The sequence below is a fragment of the Perna viridis genome, chromosome 1 (assembly GCF_037379345.1).
Source record: "Perna viridis isolate PV_CMFRI_1.1 ecotype Kerala chromosome 1, ASM3737934v1, whole genome shotgun sequence".
Taxonomy (NCBI): domain Eukaryota; kingdom Metazoa; phylum Mollusca; class Bivalvia; order Mytilida; family Mytilidae; genus Perna; species Perna viridis.
Genome location: NC_142445.1, coordinates 20,774,881 through 20,791,655, shown reverse-complemented (window position 1 = coordinate 20,791,655; position 16,775 = coordinate 20,774,881). Strand labels below are relative to the sequence as shown.

The 16,775-nt window shown below is 31.3% G+C and overlaps 1 protein-coding gene across 3 annotated transcripts; it reads left to right on the top strand.

Moving 5' to 3' along the window:
- Positions 1-694: 694 nt before the first annotated feature.
- LOC148627720 (sex peptide receptor-related protein 2-like) lies at positions 695-16,017 on the top strand. 3 transcript variants are annotated; one of them, XM_088577360.1, is made up of 2 exons: positions 695-747; positions 12,780-16,017. In XM_088577360.1, exon 2 carries the CDS (start codon positions 12,780-12,782, stop codon positions 13,989-13,991), a length of 1,212 nt encoding a protein of 403 aa, XP_088433486.1. In that variant the 5' UTR covers positions 695-747; the 3' UTR covers positions 13,992-16,017. The 3 variants fall into 3 exon arrangements, with proteins under 3 accessions (XP_088433486.1, XP_088433478.1, XP_088433469.1); XM_088577352.1 differs by lacking the exon at positions 695-747 and adding an exon at positions 10,859-11,044; XM_088577343.1 differs by lacking the exon at positions 695-747 and adding an exon at positions 12,653-12,669.
- Positions 16,018-16,775: the final 758 nt, after the last annotated feature.

Below are 16,775 nucleotides of genomic sequence, written 5' to 3'. Positions count from 1 at the left end.
GATTACTCTTTCATTAAGTTGGAAACCGTGTCTCTAATCTATTTGATGTTCAAGAACAATAAAATAATGTTTAACTATTGTTAGTATTTGAATGCAAATAAGGATATCTATTTTATAAGTGTCAAAAATGTACGATTATTCCAGTGTTAACAAATAGTATATATATGTATGCACAAAGCATTGGTCAATGCTAAAATACTTTGTCTTTTCCCTATAATTGGCAGAAATATACTTGACGCATCAAATTGCATAACAAGATATTGCATTATAACAAGTTCTATCATAAAAGGAAACGTGTCAGTGAATATTCGACGCCACTCAGATATCATTCAGTCACAATGCATAACAAGCAATATCCGAAGAGGTCAACAATCCTAGAATAAAAGAAAGCAAACATGCTGAGTTGTATCAGCTAAAAGACATTTTATGTTCTCTTGTAATTGTGTTCAGGATCAAGTGTTTATAAGAATATGATGGTCAGATTGAAGCTTAGTCTAGCTATAGATTTAAATCGATTTGATAAGACTTATCCAATCCATGCTGAGAGAATTTTTAATGCGTTCTCTTGTATGAAGATAACATTAGTCTTCTGATTTTGTTACATGTTTGGCTTCGCCTCGTGGGAGTTAACGTATGACAAACGTTTTGAATGACATAAATTCTACTATATATTGTTAGAGACAGAGAAACGAAGAGGAACATTATTAATTATTTTTAGTGCAAAATTTTCAAGACTCAAGAAAAAAGGTGAGTTTTAACAATTATAGCATTTGAATTTGATTAAAAACATATCATTATATATAATTTATCATCAAATTAATAGTTTTTACAGATATGAGTACAAGTATGAAATACAAAAAAGATAATTCAGCCTAATTTTGCACGAGTTATCTTGGGAATGTGTTATATTCCCTTTACTACACAGGTGCATGTGTTATTATTAATATTCCATGACAGTGAAATTGATGATAAATGATAAAATCATACCCATTGAGATTTACAGTAGGAATGTTGGAATTCTTTTTATGTTCGTATTTTTCTTTTTGGAATCGTGAATATGACTTTGATTCAAATCATATGTTAAACATCGAATACTTTCAATAAATTTTTACTTGTCAAAATGACATACACAAGTTGTTTAAGTGAGTAATGATAAAGTTGATGTGTATGAAATATCGATATTCAATAAAGATCAAATCGTATATTGAAATATAGAGTGAGGGTAAGTACGAAATTCTTATTCTTTTTTTTATTATTTTTCATGTTTATAGACAATTTACATTCCATCCTTTTCTGTACAATACGTGACAACAACTTAAATTACTCCCGTAATTGATTACATCCATTGCAATTAAAACCAAAAGGATGCTTTATTGACGATAGAAAATGCCGCCAATGTTTTCCCCTTTTAATCTAATAATCGTGCTTTCTCCATTTAGTGAAATAAGATCATCTATGAATGTTTTCGGATAAGTGTATAAGTATAAAGAATTTAGTTAAAGTTTGTAATAATGTAATAAAGTTTCAATACTGGTATTGAGCAAGGGATAAAAATCACCATACACTTAACGCACTAAATACTACGAAAAGAAGGAAGGAATTTATTTATTAAATTATTTAAATGCTATTACGGACTGTATCACTTATCGTACGTGCGGTTTATAAGAAATGAAAATCCTTATCACTTAGGTATTACATCACCTCATTTAAAAGTAATTCCCTTGATAAAATAAAGAAAAAAATGTTTACTGTTGTTTCTGTAACCACATTCCTCAATATTTACTGATTTTTTAAAACTGAGTTAGAACGACATCGTCGAAAAACATTAGAAAGCATAAAAGGTAAAATTTAATTCAGTGATGTGGAATGTGTCATTGTATGCGTATATATTATATATGTTTTCCATATGTAAATACTATCTATTTTATCGTTAATGAAAAAAGAGCATGTCATTTTATTTTGGTTCTGGGTGGATACTGTCATAGCAGGCATCGGTGTCATGTCAATCTCGTCCAACTTAGACTAATCTGTGCAATCTTGAAAGTCGTTTCGTGATGCAAAAGTAATCGTAGATAATTGTTAATAACAGTTATAAGGTACTGTGAAATATTTTCTTTCTATTATTTGCATGGGACTGATGCGCGGAATGTCTAACATGTGGGAATGCGTCATGACCTTACAAATAGACATACAACAATGAGTTCTTGTCAACACAATGCTATGAGAAAATATTGTTTTAAGACAGCGAATAAAAATAACTTGTATACCTATAGAGTACCGTTTAAGTTACTTTTATAAAATGAATACCTTAGTGCACTCACATTGCTGCGACTACCGCGCCAAACTATGGAATATTTCTTACTTGTATTTGTATGTTGCTGTTTCCTTCCATTTATGTATTTTGGTTATTGCATGTTCTTTGTTGTGTATATACCAAATGGTTCAAAAGTATTTATTCGTGGGTTTTCGGTAGAAAAGTTGATTAATCGGTTCCACAAAAATATCGCATATTCGGTATTTAATATCGCATATTCGGTATTTAATATCGCTTATTCGGTAATAAAACCCGAATTACCGACAATTTATATCGCATACTTGATTAAAAACTGCAAAAATCATGACAAATGAAGTATGTGTGTTCACAAGTGCGTGTACAATAACAAAGTTTCATGATATCATAGAAGAAATTGCCAATTGATTAAAGAACTACGTTGGAGCATGCAGTTTTCTCAACAAACGCGGAAATATTGATTTCAGACATTTCTTGAGACATTTTCAAGTAGCATAACTTTTGTTGTTTGAACTGAAAATTTTATCAAATACCAACATAGAATTGCTACAAGCATGTTCATTTATAGGAAACATAAATCTAAATAGAATACTGTGTAAATAAAAACTTACTTTAACAATAAAATATTACTACTGCACACTTTTACAAATACGTTCATTTTTGCTCTGAATATTTATTTACCTAAAATAAACGCAATTATCTCAAAAAGACACGTGACGTTATTCTTCCATGCAAAATTTTGTAAATTTCCTACCCTTTGCAGGAGCGCAATTAACTTTTTTAGCTTTTTTGTCAGCTTGTTACACCTGACAGGCGGAATTTGCATAACGTCTTAATTGTCCGTCATCAAGCGAGGATCCTTATTGGTAAATTGGTAAATAGTATGTTTTTGACCTTATTTCTCTTTTAAAGCTGAGGCGGTTTTCGGGGTAGGCTTCACGATAAAAGATACGTTATGAATAATGTTTTACAAATCCAAATGTTAAGCTTTCATGAATACTTTTTTTTCAAAGAGTTCGTCGAAAATAACAACGTGTATAAAATATCACGTAATGTTTCTTTTTGAAGTAAACAAAAACAAACAGATGACAATTATTCTGAAAGGAACGTGCAAACCTACCAAATAAAAGTTGTATATGTGTGCTACTTAACCACCTAGAGCAAGGATTAGATTTTAAAAAAAAGAAACAGTTTAATATATTTGAACACAAATATGAGCTTACAGTTTCATGGAAATAACAAAGACTTTAAATTCGTTACTTTAATTCAAAGGGATATTAACCTGTTCAAAAAACCTACCAACGCATGTATCTAAATAACATAAATGCTGTATGGAAAATTTTCACAAAGATTCAAAATTCCTTGTACTTTTGTAAAACTGTTTTTTTTATATGATTCATTTACATTAATTGGTGAATTTCTGTTAGTTAAATAATGAATCTGACACAGGTAACTACAATGACTTTTCCTACCAGAGCATCAGCCGTTTTAGTAAAGTCTGGGTGTCTGTTTTGATATGCTGTTCAAGAGTGGTTCACGTTTTTGGTCGGCTTTGTTACTTGACATAAAATTATCGTTCTTTTTATACCAAGGATGTCTTTAATGTATTCGTGATGCATAAATATATTTTTTCACGACTTTTAAAATTTTTGCCATGCTATTTTTGCGATTCAAGTAAGCCAATGTAGAAATCTGTTTGAACGCTTTTGTTGTTAATGTGACCCCGTTTGTCATTAAATTTGACATAATATTCTTATTGAGGTCATATAAAGATACTTACCCCAAAAATAATTAAGATTGATGATAAGTATGGCATCTTTGTCGGGTTTCTCTCTGCTAAGTCAACAAGTACGCTCGTGTCAAACTGAAGTATTTATATCAGAAAAGATTAGTTTGTACCTTTTGTCTTGACTTGTAATCATGTAGAAGTCAAAATAACCGATAGTATATAGAAGGTGAGGAAAAACAGATATTCCTTCAATACATGACTTTTATTGATATGCGGTTTATTATTTTATGAATGAATTTGAGAATAATCTCATATGTTGGTAAAATGTATTTAAATCGACGTTGTTTTTAATAAAAAAAACTTACTCTTAAGATTGTTGATCTGATCCGAAAGAAAGAATATCGTTTGGCTAGATCCTTTAATCTCAGTTTCCGCAATATAGATGACGTATTATCTTTAAACAATCCTAATTTTGGGGATTTGATACATCGCATCTACCCCAAAGAACTTGAGATTAAGGATACTACAGACACTGTGAGGTCGGCCTCATATCTTGACCTACACTTAGAAATTGATGGTAAGGAAAACTATTGACCAAACTTTACGACAAACGTGATGACCTTTCATTCAAAATTGTCAAATTTCCTTTCATCTGTGGCAATATCCCTTCAGCATCTGTGTATGGAGTGTTCACATCATAACTCATACGTTATGCGAGAGCTTGCCGAAACTACGCAGACGTTTTGTATTGCACTAGAACTCTAACAAATAGGCTTCTGGAACAGGGTTATGTTGCTACAAGATTGAAGTCATCACTACAAAAGTTTTATGGCTGTCATCATGAACTTGTGGGTCGTTGCGGTGTATCAATCTGCGCCATGAAAACTGATTTGTTCAACGTGTCGTAGTTTTCCTTTCCTCTTTCGTCTACCCCGGACTTGACTTTTTATGAGTAACTCCGCTGTTTCTAGGAAAGCAGAGGACGCTTACCCTACCGGTGCACCTGGTCCATGTTCCCAGTTTTAGCGGAGTCCGAGTTGCTCATTTGCTTTTGTTACTTTGTATGTATGATTTTAGTTATTCTATGTTCTTTGTTTACATAATCTGCGTGATACAACCCGTTGTTTCAATCAAACACATTTTGTTCAGTAATCAAAATTTTATCTAGTCTTTTGTAATGATTATGATGTTGGTATCAATCGAAAATGTACTCAGGGAATCCAAAAATCTAGCGGAAATCAAAAGAATGCAATACTTGGACAAAGACATGGAAAACAGACGCACAAAACAAAGAATATAAAACAACCAAAATAATACGTGCAACAGTAACAAAAGTAAATGAGCAACTCGGACTTCACTAACAACATAGACATATACCTAAACATAGACCAGGTGCACTGGTAAGATAAGTGTTATATGCCTACTTTTCTAGAAACACCCGTCGAGTTGCTCATAAAAAGTCAAGTATGGGATAGACGACAAAAAGAAAGAAAAATGTTGAAAAGACGAGGTATATCAAACTTGAATCCTTCAACACTTACATTTATTGGATGATTTCGTTAAGTTCGAAATACAATGTTTACAGGTTAAACTGAGAGGAGTTAAGCATACGAATTCGTATTCCCATATCGAATTCAAACGAAAAAGTTTAGATTATTCCCGGCCTCCCTTGGGTTTGCATTTATGAAACGATTACATAATAAATATTTCAAAATTATCACTATTCAATTATATAAAATTTAGAAGGAATAAATTCTTTCATAATTGGTTTGCAGTAATAGAATTAGTTCACTGTATCTTAATGACCTCGTCATGATTATAGGAATATGATTTACCCTCTGCCTATAAGGAATAAAACTTTTTGTTCCGCCATTTTGCTTTAACGATGATGTCTCGATCAAAGGAAATACGCCAGATGTTTCAGACTACCTACATACAATCCGTCTTAAACTATGTAAAAAATGAAGAAAAAAATCTGAATTGCACTTAGAGAATATGACAACCAAGTGCATTTGACACTGAGAAAGCACAGCAGTTTATTAACATATCAAACGAGATACAGATGGAATAGTATCTCTGGCAGAAGATAAAACCGATTAACAGTGTTTTTTTTTCAGTTGAAGTATATCAATAATACAATATAAAAAATGACAGATATGTCAGTTATGTGTATATGTGACTTGAAATATTTGCGATGTTTATGATACTTATTCCGTTGTCCATTCCTAACGCGAAAATTTTTAGTACAGTTCTGCCTTAAAACTAGCCAGAAGCGTATTATTAGTGATTCATTCATTTTTTAATTCTTAATATTTTTTTATTGGAAATCCTTACTAGGCCTCATATAAACTGTACTCGAAAATGAAACTCGCCTAATCGAGATTTTAACACTAAACTTTGGTTATATTCTACTACAGAAAAGTACGGAAAAATTTCCCGCCAGAAATTATACGCTATAACCAGTCAAATACTTTTCACGATGTAGAGCAGATCCAAAAAATTACATAGGTTAACAAAATTAACATTTATTTTCAGGACCTAACAAACACATTTTAACATGATGCTTGATTATCTTGAAATATGATGAATCACCCCATGCCTAGTTTTTAGGCTGAACCATACTTAAGACATGATGATTGTTAACTCTTGAATTCTGATACTTTTCATAGATTCGAATTGCACTTTAACTTCGAGATCGAGTTTAACATGAATGCTAATGGAGTCTTAGTGTATAATATGATGAAACCTTATAAGTGGGAGAAATACCTGTACAGATTACCAAAAAAATGCATCTCATTTTCAATTTGTGTTCAGTGCCTTCAACTTCCTATATTACAAATTCACAACTTATACAACTCATGTTCCAGTTTAAGTTAATATCTTTCACATGCTCTAGTTTCAAAGTAAAGCATATTTCTCTTCTTCAAAGATTCGAATTTTACTTTAAATTCGAGACCCTGCAAAACATAAATGCTAATGGATTCTTCGTTTATAGTATGATAAACGGTTTTAAGTGGGATAATACTTGTACAGATTACCACTTAACTTATATACAGTTCATGCATCTCATTTCCAATCCAATTAGTGTTCAGTGCCATCAACTTCCTTCATTACAAATTCTCAATTTATTCAAGTCATGTTCCAGTCTAAATTAATATCTTTCACATGCTATAGTTTCAAAATAAAACGACAAAAGAGGAAAAATTTTCGGAAATCTACTTCGTTTCGAATCTTTATATAGTTTATTGTATGAAAAGCCAATTCCTCTTTTCCCAGGTAATATGTCAATAGCCATTATCACTGAATGGCATAAAACTAATAACCTTTACAATAGAGTTGCCTTGGTGAAGACTGCTTTCTTGCAATGACATTAATTGTGGTCATTCCAATTGTTTGACCCTCCATTGAAGCTATGACCACGACGTCAGAAATAGGGAAAATCCAAACAGATATAAATTAAGCTATTAAAAAGGTCACGCACACATGTGCTGGTCGCTCTGTTGGTCTTTATTCTGATTTTTGTAAAATGATTGTTGAACAGTTGGGGTGAATAAACCCCAAATTTGTAAAAAGCATGAATATAAAGAAAAAAAAGTTAAAATTCGAAAGAAAAGTACAAATAATACAATAGTTTATCGTCACAATTATGATTAGGGTGTTATAAACTCTAGTTCGTCGTTGTTAACATGTACTAATTTTTGGATTAAATAACAGCTTGCAAATACGAGAAATAATATTTATATAAAACTATTCATACAGAGGGTTTATATGATATATAGTCATATATCCAACAAAGCAAGAAATATTGTTTACTTATTCAATTGATCCTCAAATGCTCGAATGCGTACCTCTAGTACAAACTTAATGACAAATAAAAGTAAACATTTCTGAATATTTTTTAATTTAAAAATTTAAAAAACAAAAACGCAACAAAGACAACATAAAAAAACAAAAATACTAAAACCCGCTTCACGTTTGTCCGAAAGCCAAATTTGTTTCATAGTTTGAACGTCATTTCCTTTTTTAACGGTGTAGTAGATAAGTGCAAATTTTGAAATGTGCGTGTACAACTTTTACAGAGAAAGACAAAACAGTCATATTGTATATTCCTTTTTTATCCAACATTTTGTCCATTAAAATAGTGATTATTGTTTTTTCACATTAACCTGCTACCAATTACATCACAAATCAGATAGTCTGCAGTAGATCGTAAAGGGGGTGCATTTTGGAAGCACATTGTTTTGTATAAGACTTATGAAATGAAGTGATTCTTAAGAATTGTATGCATTTCTTTTGTCTCGGTAAAACTTTTGATTATTACCACATTGTATATCAACTTAACAGAGAAATTTTCAGAAGTGGTTTGTACTCTTTTCTCTTTGGAATCAAACAAGTGACATTTTTCAGGCATTATAAACTTCAATTTGTTGTTATAGGCGAATCTATCTTAGCATCAGACAGTGAAACATACTGCTATAGACAACAATAGGGACGCTAATGTGATATGATTTACAAAACCGATATTTTCTTGAAATGGACAATTTTCTTAATCGGAAAAGCGTGACTTCAGTCTATTGAAGGCAGTGTAGTCGTTTGCGATCTCGTAATATGGCCATTCTTCTTTATCTTCCTTATCTTGATTTGTACATGATTAAGATAGATTTTAGCTTATTTATTTTATAATTATGTTTTGAGTTACATTATTTGTTCATTGTTATTGTTGTAAACAAAATTGCGGTGCCGAACACCGCAAGATGTCTGACATTAATAGCAGTTATCTTGGGTATAAACTGCAATATGTAATATGTAATGCTATATTTAAGCGAAAACACATAAACAAGTTCATTTTCAGTGTATGCATTGTTCAACATTTAGGTTTATATGTTTTTGTTTCTCCCATCATTTGGGGCGTATACACATGTTTTAGTATAAGTATAAATGTCCGTCTTACAATCAATAGCAACTCACATGTCCCTTTATGAGAGCAACTTAAAATAAATGAAAACTATATAAACGTGTTTTCTTTCTTTCTTTTGGTAGTTATTGTTTTATAAATAAATATATGCGTTTTGACAACTCCCTGATTGTACAATCTCAATCAACTTTAAAAATATTCTACTGTACATCCATTTAGAAAACCCGCAGCATTTATTGATAAGTATATGCATGATTTTTAACAGAGAGATAAAGTAAATGAGGCCCACATATTCGGTCTTTCGACCTTCGTCAGGGGCAAAAAGTATTAAAAGAAAGAACTGCCGGAAAAACTATCGACCTAGACTGTGCAACAAATATTAGACAATACTTGAGAAAAAAGTCATACCACATGAAGAAGGTTGGAATTGATTTTAAATGGTTAAAACGTTAAGAGAGTAAGATATAAGTAAGCTTTAAGCAAGTAGTTTACTCGTTTTTTAAAAGTAGATTGAGTACAAATGAATGGATTTCTATTATACTTTTGAAATAAGTGTGCATACCATAAAAAGAAAATTTGGATTTTGTTTTATTTTTTCATGTTATTCACAAAATAAAAAAAAATTGCTACATATATCGTAAAGTAAAATAAGGTTGATCTATCACTGATATGTAAAATTAGGCAACTAAATAAGTAAATTAATTATTTCTCGACAATGATAGGTTTCCAACATTTTGTTTCACAGGTTCTACACAACTGTCGTTAGAATTTAAACACGTTAAATAAATTAAATTGGGTTACATTTGTTTAGTATTGCTATAACCTTGGTTACCTTGATTACTCTCTCAAATAGCCTTAAGAAAGGAATACACTTTCGGGCATGTGTTTGTAACCATTCAGTACTAGAACTTTATTTTTATGGAGAAAAGTTCATCTTTCAATTGAAAACAGCACATTTTATCTTGAAAAAAAAAGAAATTATTAGATTAATTTGTAAGAAGCTAATCAATTAAAGATGTCTTTTCTTTGAATTGTGTAGATACAATTCTTCAATTTATGATATTTTCGAAGATTTGTTTGTAAAAATGAAAAATATTATCGGTATCTTTGGGTTGTGCTGATTAGTGTAAACAAAGCGATTGAGGCAGAGACTATTATCTCGTTAAACATATTAATCATTGAAGTTGTTATCAAAAACATAGGTTATACGACCCAACACAGAAATAGTTTGCTCCCCTGCTGCAACCCTAAAATCAACAAACATGTACTTAAAGATAATGGTAAAATGAAACATGTGGTTTACTATAGGTGTCTGTGTTCTTTTATTTATTTACGCCCTTTACAGTGAAGAATTGTTCTTAAATGTTTGAAAGGAAATAGTGTCTGTTGAATGATGGATTTTGTCCCTAGAATAGTTTGCCTATGATAGTGTTGCACAATGTAACACCATTGTGCAACCTCTAGAGTTGCTACAAGTCTCTCTATGTCACCATTATAAATGAACATTCTATACTGTTAACAGTTCACTAGTTGTACCACATATAAAAGGTAAATGAATATTTGACGGTAATGATACTAATTTAAAGGAATACATCTATCACAGATAGACTTGTATCAAGTCTCTACTCAAACTCTTGAAATTAACTTTGTCATATGAGGAGCAATTTCTCATTAAATTACATCATATTCCTATTAAAAGCGTCCCTGTAATCGAAAAGACACACATCTTGTGTTTCCGTAACCCAAAGAGTGGATTGGTTAGAAAAAAAAATTTAAAAATCAAAACAAAACATTATCTTCATCGTTTACAATTATTTGTTGCTGTTGCATGATTGAAGCATGTTACAAAACCGTGCTTTTTCATTTTGGATGGCTTCATTAATTTACAAGAATTATTTACATTTATGTTTAACTATGCTACGTGTCTCTCTATACTACTGAGTAAGAGGAACAAATCAATTCTGTTAACTTGTCATTATCATCTTTTGTACAATAAGGCTAAAAGGATTCGTACCGATGAGCGAACACAATTATCACACCAATGTGTATCTGTGTCTAATTGTTGATCGTGTGATCTCAATAATTAAGCAACACTGTGGATGAAACAATGGTAAGAAATAACTCATTATTTTGAATTTCACTATTTGTACCATCAAAGTCAAGGAATAAAGACAAATTTCATTTAATTTAAGTAAAATGAGTTATAATTTCATTGAATTGCACTACCAATGAACATTTCAGGGACAGATAACTCATTCAGAATTCTCTTCTTCTAATTTTCATATGCAATATTCCAAAGATTGCAGACATAGAAGTCACGGCATGCGATTTTTTTGTTTTATATTGTTTTGTTTGATTCTTACTCTCGGAATATAATTCGTGCCAAACGTTTCCGCTTACTATCACATATTTCCTAATATTGTTTGAAATATCAAGTGTCAATTGAATTCAAACCTTTCCATGTTATCTCATATCACACTATCCTCTAGCTGTGAAAATCTATCAAATGCATATAAAGCAGGTGTCTACTTGACAGAGTCTTTAGTTTTTGACGCAAACTTTGACGTTATGGAAAATAGATATTTTCATTTTTTATCAATCTTGTTGCCAAATTGATAAGAATGAACTTCATGAAATGTAGTTTTGTATTATTTGTCCGAGTTCGAAAATCCAAAATAGCAGTCATGATCAAAGTTCATTTAACATCTAAAACTACACCTCAACACTCCACTTTATGGTTCTACTTCAATACTTCATTCACCGACTCCACTCTGTAAAATATAAGAATCTGTGAGAAAAAAAAGAACTTCAAATTACGGTCAGTAGGTCGATAAAACCTGGAAATACATGTATGTCAAGGGCGAAGACCTGATTGCATTTGAAACTAATATATGGTACATAGGAATTCATACAAACAGATGCTAACAAAAGAGAAAGCATGACGGATATTTGTTCCAAACAAGTTATTGAAATTAAACTGACATTTTTATGCAACCTATTGATATTTGTTACATTCTGAACATAACTGCTAGGAAACATAAGCATGATTTTGACAATAAAAGATACATTTGTACTATAACATGATGTTAGTAAAAACCATTTTTAAAAAAAAAAAAAAAAAAAAAAAAAAGCTAATACATAAGCATGTGTGTCGGCAAAACGCTACTCCCATTCTAGAAAATGAACTTTTATTTTAAAACACTCGAATGTTCTGTTGACGCCAATGTTGATCTTCAAGAGATATGATGATGAGTACGAAAAGAAATTATAAAAAAGCATTTATTCGTAGATTTAAAGACTTTAAATATGATTCTGTATACGATTACAAAGTGGATATCTAATTTGTCGATGACTATGATTTCCATTTTGTGTAGGAACTTGGTTTTGAACTGAATTCATGAAAATTTGATGAGAATCATTCAAACTATAAATGTTATTTGATAAGGATTTTTCAATATTAATTACAATTCTATAATTAGAATTCTATTGAAAGTATAATGCTGTCTTTCCAGGACCAGGAGTAAACATAATGTCTCATAAAAGACGTTTTTTAAAACAAAATGTCACGAAGATAACTATGAATACTGATAAAATAAAAACGGATTTGAAAGCACTCAAATGTAAACGATGGTTAACAATCAGTTATCAACACTTGCCAATCTCAAGATTTAAGTAATGATACGGAAATTTGCCCTTAAACGGATACATTATGTATGCAAATACATGAACTTACATGTAAGTTATTTTATAGATATATATATCAACATGCAACAGGAAGTTTACCGCCCATTGCAACAATATAGATTGATATTACATTTACATTATGCGTTTAAACTCTTTTTCAGATGGAAATCACTGGAACGCATAACTCCAGTCATTATAATCATATCTTCACAAAGAATGTTCATATCAACAGTACTCACTATTACGTTTATGAATATTATGATTACGAATTAGGAGATGCCTACACACATCCATGTAATACGACAGAGATGGACCAAATCGTCCACAGAGATGGGACCGAATTATTTTTTGAAGTTATTTTACCAATTCTCTGCATTAGTGGAATCATTGGCATTATATTAACTGTTATAGTGTTAAGCCGGAAGAATATGTGTACGTCAACCAATACATACTTGATGTCTCTAGCCGTAGCAGATTGGGGATTTCTTTGCCTATTGAGCTGCCGAAGTCTTGAAAAACATCTTACGGGTAATGCACTTGCAATGTTTGGTGTGTTCTTTGAGTACGCGCAGATATTCATAAATGTATTCTTACTGAGCTCAGTCTGGCTTACTGTAATGTTAGCTGTAGAGAGGTATATAGCGATATGTCATCCACTGAGAGCAATTTCTATTTGTACCGTCAAAAGATCCAGAATTATCATCGCTATCATTTTTTCTGTGTCCTTCTATTTTAGGGTACCTAACTTTTTCGAAATGAAAGTTGAATATTTTAATTGGTGTGGTGAAAAGTTAGCCCATGTAACAGACACACCCCTCGGGGCTAATACCACATACAAGATTGCTTACGCCTGGATTGTTGACTGCGTGGTTTGTGCGATAATTCCGTTCACATTATTAGTTTTCCTAAACTCCCGACTCGTTCTTGAAATACGTAAATCAACCAGATATCTTCGTTACCATATTGGAATGAATTCTAACATGCAAAACATTATTTCCCATGAACAGCTGAAGATAACTATGATGCTTGTCAGTGTTGTTGTTGCATTTTTTGTTTGCCAAGGACCATTTGTTGTCTATGGTGCCTATGTGAATATAAACAGGTTCAAATTGTTAAAAATAAATGAGAGCAGGTTCAACATAATAAGATGTGTGAGCTTGTTTTTATTAGTCATCAAGTCAGCATTTAACTTTATTCTCTATTGCTGGTTCAGTGAAAAGTTTTGGAATACTTTTAAGCGTGTGTTTTGTATAAGGTACTGTACTATGAAGCATGTATCTAAACGGAAAAACCATACGGTTCACTCTGCGGACAATAACGGAACCAGTAGTATTAGAAAAACCTCATACCTGACGAAAGACACAATCTGTTAAAACTGCAATAAAAATTTCTTTTACGACAATTGAAATCACATTAATAACTTGTTCAGAATTCGTCAATACATTGATGAGACTTTGAAATACGTCAATATGCTGTGCAGATTTTGCAATACATTTATGCCTTGTTACCAAAACCTGTTCAGACTTTGGTTAATATCTTTTTCAATGTATGCAGTATGTTAATATTCTTTTTCAGACTTCGCATACTGGACTTTGTTTAGACTTTGCACAACATAATGTTCTTTTCGAAATAAGCGATAATTAAATATTTTCATCATATAGGGCGTTCTACAAATTAGTTTTAGGTAATATGAATTGTTGATTATATTTGTTTGTATTTACTTTAAATAGCTTTTTATTGAGAAAATAGCTCAACGAAACACCTAGTAAGTAAAATAGTACTTGCATTACTTTAACTGGTGTAAGAGATTCGAGTTTTTTATGCACTAGCTTACAAACTGTTAAATCAAATTTCATAACGTTTCAATCATTTAAACGCGGTAATGCACAGTTGTGACAATTACTCAGTTGTGTGTAAATTCCTAAATGAACAATGTGACCAACATTCAACTTTCAACGTTCTCAGGTTTTTTTTTCATTAATAAAAAAGGGCCAATCTCTATACATTTTCTCTGTTTTGTATTTTATTTTGTTTCATGTCGTTATTTAACCTGCTTGCCATTACTCTGGGTAAAACAAAGCGACACAAATGGCTAGCCCATGGTAAAACAATGATAGAATGGAGTTTCGGTAATTTATTTCTTAAATAAATTCACAAAAACTATATGAGTGTTACAATACGACCGCAGAAATATTATTACCTTTGTGGTAAGGTTCTGTCGTCATATGTGTCGTCTTTGTTGTGTCCGTAGAAACTTGGTTTTCGTGCGATAGCATGAGTATTAGACGATGGTTCAGATCAAAGTTAAATGATATGTTTTTAAACCACGAAAATTTGTATTGATTTTGGCCAAAACAAGTGTGTATAAAACTTAACTGCATAAAATTTAATATGGACCTCATTAAAACTGCAAAAATGATCAAAAAACAACTTGATATGGGATTTAAGGGTTATGATATTAACCCATTAACTTGGGCCAAAAAAGTGCCAACACAACATATATTTTAAAAAGATGTTATATGTTAATTTCCATGAAATTGTTCTTATATGTTTCATACCACAAATGAAAAATTGGGGTATATTTTTGATGTGATTGCCCTAACAATATACAAATAAGCCAAAACAAACATTGTACTTGTTTCCAGATAATTACTTAATCTAAATTGGATTGATCTGTATGAAAGTATCCTTCTTATTAGAGAGTTGGGATTCTTTTCTAGGGGTTGTGTAAATAAGTTAAACCGTTTGGGAAGTAATGACCGAAAAAGGTCCGAAAAAAATAAGAATTTCCATTTTACACATAAATTGCATATTTCTTCTGTCTAATGGTGGCTTTAAAGTTCTCTGAACATTAAATCTGGTCATAAACTGATGGTATGTATAAGATTCATTCACAATCTAAATCAGAGGCGTATTAAGCTTGGATGTTTTATACTTGCTTAAATTGTTCAGGGTACGACCTCTGCGATCATATCAAGATGTACACGGTGAAGCATTTTGAGTTTCCAAACATTCATAATTCTTTTTTTTATATTTCCGTTCTATTTTTTTTAATCCATTTTCATTTTTATGCGCCAGAAACTGGTTTGATTAGTTTGCGAAATGTATGCATAGATTGTATAATATTAATGCTTTTCGCTGAAACCTGGTGGTCTAAATTGGTAATCCTTTGTCCTAAAATGAATTATTGTACATAAATCAGACCTGAAACATATATAAAAGGTGGATCTGTCGTGCATCATAATATTACTGTTTTCAAAACATTGTGCGTTCAATAGCTGTAAATATTTTTTTTAAAAGTGACAAATCTCATTTTGAGACTAAATATTGTGATATTCGAATGTAAAAATGGTTGTTTTTTTGTTGATTATACATAAATAAAGGATGAATATACCTTTAGCGTTTCTCTTTATACAGCAAATTTACAATTTAGACATGATACCCATAGAATTGCTATATATATCGCATTAGAAAGATATCCAATTTAGAAATCAAATGCATACACTAGATATCACTTCTAACCTCATTTTAGAATTAATAAATCATTAGTATGACGATGCAAGAATGATCGTTACAATTTTAGAACAATTTATGACAACTTGTGACGAGCATAAAATGATTCCTGAGTATTCTAGACCAAAACAATTATTCCATGGCAGTACGATTTCTATTCTCTAGCGAATTCTTTTCACTATTCTCTCTCGGAAATTTTGTTGACATTAATAGGAGGCATTTTAAGTCATGTGTATCGCTCCACATACTGGTTAGTGATAATTATAAAGAAAAATGCAAAATTTAACGTGAAGACATTTATTACAACTCAATATTTTCACAAGTTGTGCCTAAATACATTGCTTGTTATACATATCAGCGCGGTAGGACAACTACACACGAGTACAGTCATTTATATAAGATTGAAGTCAGCACCTAAGTACCAGTCCATATAAAGTTCAGACACTCCCTATGGTAAGATGATTCATGGTGTAGAAAATCCCATGGATCAGACAATGCTTTTTTGGTCAACATATGCTATATTTTTATGTGACAATAGTCCTTTCTATATTTAGATCTGTACCTTTCAGAAAACTGCACTTTGATCTCTCACTAAAATCTACCAAATCAAACCAAATCAAGATAGATAACTCTTGAAAAATGCT